Here is an 8,893-nt window from a genome sequence, read left to right as displayed (position 1 = left end):
TGGAAATTTTTTATAAGAAATATGTCATTACCTTTATTATTCCTCGTGAAATATGTGCCAATGTAGATTGGGTTAGAATTATGTAGTGGAATTTTAAGAAAATATATCATATAGTTTGATGTATTATATAAACATGACTTGTATAAAAAGGAGGACTTAGGGATCTTTATAATGAATGGCTTGAAAGGTTTAAGAGGCACATCACTTGATTCACATTTGAAAAAGTGTTTTACAATTTTCATACTAAGTGGCTTAATTTTAAGGGAAATCCTATACTTATGAGAGCTTGAGTCAAAGTAGTACAAGGTTATGTGACCTATCATGAATTTATGGGACTTCACCTGTATGAGCATCACCTAGATGCTTTGATTGCCAATGGACAACTTATTCTCATAGGAGATGGAAGCCTATGAAATGATATAAGATGTGGGTCAATATAGACTATCATGAAACCATCTAATCTAAAAAACCATATTACATAGTTCGATTTATTCAAAAAATGTTGGTGGTTGGTCCATAACGAATAATTTATATGACATACAAATTTCTATATATTTTGTAAACAAATGGAGAAGCAAGTTGGGCAGCCATGTTTATGCATGAATACATGGTTAATTATTCTTAACAAAAGTATGTACTAGGATGGATGATTTATATTGAAAAGTCTTAGTATCTTGCTAAGATTTGGGAATTACCTCAATGTAATGAGAATTGTCTAGGCCATTCATATGCTCTTAAGAAATCAGTTTTTGTGAGATTCTAGTCATGATATGTGGCTCAAAATATAGACTTAAAGTATGGAGAAAACACCACTTATATGTGTATGTCTATAATTCACTAATAAATCAAGAATACCAGTAGTTATTATGAGAAACTCCTTAGTATGACCTATTTGATTACTTATTTCTCATAATTGGTTCATAAGACATTCTCAAGTTGATCTACTTAATTACTTTTTTCTTAAGGTCCATATTTGAATTAATATTTGGTGGGTTCTCTTTGAACTAGGAAACTTTACTAGTGGACAAAGGACCACATGATATGGGTTGAAATGTAGGCTCAAAGCACTAAAAAAATATCACTTTCAAATAAAAAAATATATTCAATTCACTAGGAAGTAACCATTTTTCTTTATAACTATTATGATAAACCTTTTATGATAAAATAATTGATTACTTCTCAGAACTTAAATTTTCTTTAGTAGTGTCTAAGTCAATCTACATGATTTCTTTTTCTTTATGGCCCATATTTATTGTTAGTTTATGAAATTTAAATCATTTAATTGATCTTGATTATTCAATAGAACTTTTGTAACTTTTCAAATAGATAAAGAACCACTTGATAAACTTTAGAATTTTAATAAAACATGAAATATAACATTATTAAACCCTATAGAAATACAATGATTATTTGTAAAGAAAGATATGTAAAGATAAAAGATTTGGTACTTATATAAGACCCTACTACCACTTATACTAAAGACATCAAAGTATAGAATTTACATATGATTATTATTGTGTAAAAAATGATAGTATATGTGATCAAATGAAATATCAATATTCTATTTAATTGTCTATGTTTACTATGGAATACTTATATTCATACATGCCTTTTACATTATTACTCCTAATTTTATTCACATGTTGTTATAAATAAAATTGCTCCAATATAATCACATTTGAAACATACCATATTCCTAAAGTGACACCCTTAATAATTTTTTACCCTTCTTTTTATAAATTAAATTTTGTCATGGATTGATGGATAGTAGATGAAACATTTTATCATTTTTCTACTTTATAAATTTAATTAAGCAATAAAAACATTGTTGTCTATTTTAAACAAAAACAATTTAGAAAAAGCTTTATGTATGTATGTATGTATGTATGTATGTATGCATGCATGCATATGCACATAAACTCATGCACATATACATACATACACATATACACATGCACACATACACACATATACATGTATACATGTACATGTACATATGCACATATACACATACACATATACATATATAAAAATACACAAACATACATATATACACATGTACACATATATACATATACATATACATATACATATGTATATGTATATACATATCTACATGAGAATATTGTACATAAAGAATTGGTAAGATAATTACAAATATAAATAATTGATACAATAATTAGAATATACTAACTATTTGTATATTTCAATTTAATTTTATGCCATTATTATTTTTAATATAAGATATAATAAATTTTCATAAAAAGAAGTAGAAACTGGAACAAATTAAACTTCTTGACCTATATTTTACTATACCCACATTTGCTACAATTCTCTTAACTTCTCAACCACATATCTCATAGAATTTAATTGACCAAAGCACATAAAATAATCAAAGTTTCAATATCAAATTACCTTTATTATTTAAAAAAAAAAGAGAGATCAATATCATTCTGTTTTTCTCTTTCTCATTATGCTAACAATGTGGGCTAAGATCTCTGGTAAAAGTTGGAGCAAATTAGACTTTCTACACATATTTTATACAAGTCTGTCAATTTCCCAACCACAAATCTCACAGAATATATATATATGTGGCCAAGTTGCATCATAAAGTACCCACAACTTATAATATTGTCATGTGCACAACTGTTTAGGCTTGGGGGTGGGGAGAAAAAAATCTGATGGAGTCCACAAGGGGCACTGGTAGAGGTAGCCAGGAAAACTAGATGGGAATACAAAGGGAATGTATTTGGGAGGCATGCGTGGTGATGTGAGAGTGCTCCCCTGTATGGCGACTGTGTTAAAAAGGAACAAGCAGTAGGACCCATTATGGAGCTACTGGGACATGGGTGAAGAATTTAGATAACGAATAATAATAAACTGCTATAGTATTGCGTATGCTCTCCGATTGTGCGCTTTGCATAAAGGTGAAGTGAAAAGACGGGGGAAGGCATCTTGTCTATTCTTAATGCACACTATATTGCACTGTAGAATGCCAATAAACGATTATATATCAACCCAGATGAGCCCATTATTCCCAACTCACCGCGCTTGCTCTGCTAAGGTTTTCCTGCTTTGTTTGGTGTAGGCATGAGAGCAAATCATTTCACCAGTTTCTTGTGTTGTACCGCCTATTGATCATTCATCATCATCATCACAAGTAAGAAGTCTGATAATTTATGGTGTGTTTCTTTTTGGCATGCTTGGATTTTGATTTCCACCACTAGAAATCTTATTCATTATTACAGTATTATAGATGGGTACTGATGGATTTTTGTATTTTGAGTTTTTTTTTGTGGGTGTAGATTATCATATTGGTTGATGGTGGCATCATCATTGAGTTTTTATCACTGGGTATTAGTGGAATCTCACATGAGATCACCTGCTTGGTGTTTTCCAAGGTTTCTCTGCAGTTAAACTATTGAACATGTCGGTGTTGTTTGTGATAGATGTATACTTTATGTGTATTGATGGTACATGTCAGATATACAATTCATATATGTCATGGTAGAAGAAATAGGTGATTATAAGCAGGTTTGGCTATATGACGGCTGCAGCGAGACTTATCAGGTCAAGCTGTGATTTATCTAATAAGAACAAGCAGTTTCATATATAATATGTGATTTCCTTTACAGAACATTTCTATAATGGCTTACCTTCCACCAGATGGGATCTTTACGTAACTATTCTTGTTCTTGCATGGAAATAGAGAACGACCATCTTTCAAATCGGTTTTGTTTAGTTGTTTTGTGTTGTTGTGGATGAGGATCGCTTAAATCTTAGGTTAAAGTTAAATTCTTGCTTGGATAATATGAAATCTGTGGAAAATGTCAAGTACTTTCAACACTGGTTCAATGAATCAGCACCCCATATTATATCTCTTGGGTACAATTTTGTTGTTTTGACTTAATACAGGTGCATGTTTAAGAATATATCAGTTTTCTTTTTGCCTCACAAATTATCTTATCCAAAGCTATCCTCCATGGATTCAGTGCAGGTTTCTCGATCATCCAGGCTTATTTCTTAGAAATATTGAATGGGTATTTTATATTCCGAAATGGCATGTGATCTATCTTTTGGGATCCACAATGGGTCACTGTAAAATCATTCTATCATGTTATGGGTGTTGCTCTGGGTGGTGAAGGGGTGAGATCAAAATCAGTGAAAAATATCAGTGCAGACCACTGATATTCACCAATTGGTTACCACTCTAGCTCGAGCTAATTTGATTGTTGATAAGAGTTTCCCACATTTAAGGCTAATTTGATCATTTTCAAAGTCTAAGAAGAGCTAGAACCTTCAGTTTTTTCAGAAGAATCCTTAGATCTTCCCTTCTTTGAAGCATGAGAATTTTTTCTGCAAGTCATCAACTTTGCAGGATAATTCCAAAGCTTTCTCATTTTATGTCTCATATTTCATGATTTTTTTTCATTTCACCCTTCATAGACTTGAAATGGTTCATCTCAGAGTTAAGATTCATTATATCGGAGGATGATGACAGGGTGAAGGTGACTTATTGTCTTATCAGATTGCTTCTCAACTTTTCTTGTAGATGAAGTAGTTTGAAAATCATATTTTCCTTGTAAATTCTCTACCCTTTGTCTCCTTATAATCTAAATATAGTAAACAACGATAAGCACAATATATAGGTTATAAATGAGTGACGCACCTGTGGTAAGTATCTACCCATCCTGTTCTACTATATTATAATATCACAATCTCTGCTACATAATACGACAAATCGGCTATGTAAACAGCCCACCTAATTATATATCTGTTTTGGTGCAGATCGTCCAGAAAGCAAGAACAGCAAAAGAAAGAAAGAAAGAAATAAGAAGACAAGGTAGTGAATGATGAAGATGGAACGGCAAAATTCTAACAGTATCATGGACCAGATTACCAACTGTGGAATGGGAAAGTTTGTACGCAACGGTTTTGCAAAGGTAACTTAAATCACATAGAAAAACTAGAGGAATTTTTGTTTACAAGAACACGATCGTCTCTCATGCATCTAAAATAGGTATCTATCATATCAGAGAAAGGAGTAGATATTTTTTATTGAAATCTTACTAAAGAAGTAAGGTACAACGGTACAGGGGAAGGAGCATAAAGGTTTTGGGTTGGGAGAATCTCGTGATGAACGTGGAGAATCGGCATATGAAGGAAATGAGAAGGCAGAACAATATCAATACACAAAGGATGGAACAATTGACAGGTTTGGGAGACCTGCTATCAAAAGCAAAACTGGTGGCTGGAGAGCTGGTGGTTTGGTTTTGGGTATATTTAATTCCTTCCCATTACTATCTTCTTTATTAAGAATAGTGGGTTACATCCTTTCGGTGCTATAGATGCCCATAACAAGGAGTTTTCTTCTGATTATATGCTTTAGAGCACCAAACAAAACATTTTATAACCATATTGCCTTTAAAAGTGCCACTTTTTTTTTCTAATCAACAGATGGGTCTTATAATATCTTGTTTTTTGTGGCAATACAGTAAATCAAGGACTTGCTACACTTGCATTCTTCGGGGTGGGTGTGAATCTGGTTCTATTCTTGACAAGGGTGCTGCAGCAAAGCAATGCATCTGCAGCAAACGATGTAAGCAAGTGGACTGGAACAGTTTATATCTTCTCTCTGGTTGGGGCATTTCTCAGTGATGCCTATTGGGGTCGATATAGAACATGTGCCGTGTTTCAAGTCATCTTTGTGGTGGTAAGTTTTTTTTTGAATCCATGCTAAAAAGTTTTATCATGCAAGACAAGTGTCAAAATGCTACAGACGTCTGAAAACGAAATTGTTTACATCTGTCAATTAAACCCATCTTAAAATGACAGTAAATAACATTGGGCACATAATCTGTGGATCTTGTTTTGTTGCATAATACATTCAATAGCTTAGAGATCGATAGGCTGTGACTATGAGTCAATACGTATTTTTGGTATAAATACAACCCACTAAGTCTGCTCTGTCTTTTTCTCTTTTATGAACAGGGTTTGGTGCTTTTGTCCTTAAGCTCATACTTATTCCTGCTCAAGCCAGCTGGTTGTGGAGATGTGAATGCAACATGCCAAAAGGCATCCACTCTAGAAATTGGAGTGTTTTACATGGCCATTTATCTTGTAGCTCTGGGGAATGGTGGGTACCAACCTTCCATTGCAACATTTGGAGCAGACCAATTTGATGAAGAAGATCCCATTGAAGGAGCCTCAAAAGTAGCCTTCTTCAGCTGGTTCTACTTGGCTCTTAATCTGGGTTCCTTGTTCTCTAATACCATACTTGGCTACTTCGAGGACATTGGCAATTGGCCTTTTGGATTCTGGATGTCTGCAGGGTCTGCTGCATTGGCTCTGATTATATTCCTTGCAGGAACACCATCTTACAGACATTTTAGGGCTGGAGGTAACCCCATACCTCGTGTAGCTCAAGTTTTTGTTGCTGCATCCAGGAAATGGAACGTAAGGGCTCCCTCAGAAGGTGACAAGCTTTTTGAGATGGGAAAAGAGGGGTCTGCAATGACAGGAAGGAAGATATTGCACAGCCAGGAATTCAGGTTTGCGATTGTTACCAAAACTTGTCACAAATTCAGTATAGGGACAAAAGGAATTTAGTACAAAAACCCATAAGATAGGACAACCAATTCCTATGGTCTACACCATTTTTCATGGACTCATGTTTGTCAAAGCTCTTAGAGGTGCAATTCTATAGGGCATGTCCTATTTGCCAGCCTGGCTGATTCAACAGATAATTATATTAGTCAGAAATTGTTTCTGGATTTAATTGTGTTCGATTTGTTTAACATCAATGTTTCGGGTCATATTTTATGATCCATCATCAAAATTCTGCTCCTCTTGCTCTCTACTATCCTGATGATGGATCACGAATGTGACCCAAAATATTAATGCCAAAGAAATCTGATACAATTAAATCCAGAAACAATTAATGACTACCGTAGAAATCTAATGTTTTAAGATAATTATTTGCAGTCAAATAGTATATACTAATAATAGGATGTCAATACTTGGCCTAGTTTCCAAAATTTACTGCCATCTTCTTCTAATTCAGCACAGTGGTACAAGTTACAGTTACTGATGACTACAAAATTTTGTTCTATGTGCAGATTTCTTGACAAAGCTGCAACTGAGACTGAAAGTGACATAACCTCAGCACAGCCACACAATCCATGGAGGCTCTGCCCAGTAACTCAAGTGGAGGAGGTCAAGTGCGTCTTGCGTATGCTGCCTATCTGGCTGTGCACAATCATCTACTCTGTGGTGTTCACTCAAATGGCCTCCTTGTTTGTAGAGCAGGGAGCTGCAATGAACACAGATGCAGGAGGCTTTCACATACCCCCTGCTGGCATGTCCATGTTTGACATCCTCAGTGTCGCAGCTTGGATATTTATCTACAGAAGGCTTCTGGTGCCTCTTGCTTACAAAATCACAGGTAATCCAAAGGGTTTGACAGAGCTTCAAAGAATGGGTGTGGGCCTAATAATTGGCATGCTTGCCATGTTAGCAGCTGGTGTTGTTGAGATATATAGATTGAAGTATGTTAGCCACCCTAATGGCCCAAGCTCTCTGAGCATATTCTGGCAAATTCCTCAATATGGTCTCATTGGTGCCTCAGAGGTGTTTATGTATGTGGGTCAGCTTGAGTTCTTCAATGGGCAGGCACCAGACAGACTCAGAAGCTTTGGAAGTGCACTGTGCATGTCATCTATATCCCTTGGCAATTATGTGAGCAGTATTCTGGTAACTATTGTAATGGACATCACAAAGAAGCAGAACAAGCCTGGTTGGATACCTGGAAATCTTAACACTGGTCACATGGATCGTTTCTACTTCTTACTGGCAGTCCTAACAGCAGTAGATTTTGTTGCCTATGTGATGTGTGCAAGATGGTACAGGTGTATCAATCTCTCTAAAGAGGTAGATAAAGATGAGGAACTCCAGAAAATATAAAATCCTATAACAGTACCAGTTCGTTGACAGTTGGGGTATTTCATTATCATCTTAGCATCATCAAATACCCCGATTTTTCTAAGGTTGAAGCAGTTTCAGAGTGCAGCAGCTGTGGTGGATGTCATCATGGATTATGGAATTGGGTTACTATAATAAGACTATGGATGTTATCTTGGGATTGCAGTAGTATTAGAGAGAAGTATAAACAATATGTTAATAGTTATGTAGTTTTGATATTTTTCTATTCATATTGTAAAGCAGAAACACGCTGTGTGGTGTGCTACACTCGGTTAAAAGACCCAATCTTTCCCTGTGTTGTGTGTAATACAAGGTTAAGACGTCCACTTTGTTTTAAATAAATCGTCCTGGTATATTTATTTAATACTCTTTCATTTCTATGCTTTGTCCATGCTTTCAGAAGATTTATGATCTTATCAGTATTGTTTTATTTTATTTGTGTTCTCAGTGCAAGCTTGTATAAAAAGTGGTCTTCAATGGTTTAAAGAATAATTTCAATGGATTCCACTAGCTATTCTGCTGAATCATTCTGCATTATTTTATAATAATAGAATTAATCTATAGAAAGAGGTTTGTATGCCGTGTGTCCATGGCGGTTAAAATTTATTTTAGTCTTATGATAACGATGGCTTTTATTTAAATAGTCAATTTGTTTTAAAAAGTTATCACTCCACATCAGGTATTCTGGTCTTGTGGGTTTTGATTAATCAAGTGACATTTTGATATAAAATATATAGAGTTTTTTAATTAATAGTTTAAAGTGTTATAACTATTTATAGTTATAAAGATAATTTTATTTTTACCATCACCTTTCTTATATCTATAAATAGCTTTTAAAAATATATAAGCAGTATCACAACTATATTATTGAACTTATCAATATGGTGTGAATGGAATTATATGAAATCAGGTT

The 8,893-nt window shown here is 34.2% G+C and overlaps 1 protein-coding gene across 3 annotated transcripts; it reads left to right on the top strand.

Annotated features, from left to right (window-relative positions):
* Positions 1-3,002: 3,002 nt before the first annotated feature.
* On the top strand, positions 3,003-8,358 carry LOC131029458 (protein NRT1/ PTR FAMILY 7.3). 3 transcript variants are annotated; one of them, XM_057959954.2, is made up of 7 exons: positions 3,010-3,160; positions 3,306-3,401; positions 4,789-4,943; positions 5,097-5,277; positions 5,496-5,713; positions 5,992-6,551; positions 7,119-8,358. In XM_057959954.2, exons 3-7 carry the CDS (start codon positions 4,851-4,853, stop codon positions 7,960-7,962), a joined length of 1,896 nt encoding a protein of 631 aa, XP_057815937.1. In that variant the 5' UTR covers positions 3,010-3,160; positions 3,306-3,401; positions 4,789-4,850; the 3' UTR covers positions 7,963-8,358. The 3 variants fall into 3 exon arrangements, with proteins under 3 accessions (XP_057815936.1, XP_057815937.1, XP_057815938.1); XM_057959953.1 differs by lacking the exon at positions 3,306-3,401 and having other exon boundaries at positions 3,003-3,160; XM_057959955.1 differs by lacking the exons at positions 3,010-3,160; positions 3,306-3,401 and adding an exon at positions 3,430-3,570.
* Positions 8,359-8,893: the final 535 nt, after the last annotated feature.

Source organism: Cryptomeria japonica, chromosome 4 (genome assembly GCF_030272615.1).
Source record: "Cryptomeria japonica chromosome 4, Sugi_1.0, whole genome shotgun sequence".
Taxonomy (NCBI): Eukaryota; Viridiplantae; Streptophyta; class Pinopsida; order Cupressales; family Cupressaceae; genus Cryptomeria; species Cryptomeria japonica.
This window is presented reverse-complemented; position numbering and strand designations above follow the sequence as displayed.

Excerpts from the sequence above, each read along its gene's own strand:
- LOC131029458 (XM_057959953.1), top strand. The coding sequence starts at position 4,851 with ATGATGAAGATGGAACGGCAAAATTCTAACAGTATCATGGACCAGATT. Across the intron at positions 5,278-5,495 it reads AGCTGGTGGTTTGGTTTTGG|TAAATCAAGGACTTGCTACA; the intron begins GTATATTTAATT and ends GTGGCAATACAG. Across the intron at positions 6,552-7,118 it reads TTGCACAGCCAGGAATTCAG|ATTTCTTGACAAAGCTGCAA; the intron begins GTTTGCGATTGT and ends TTCTATGTGCAG.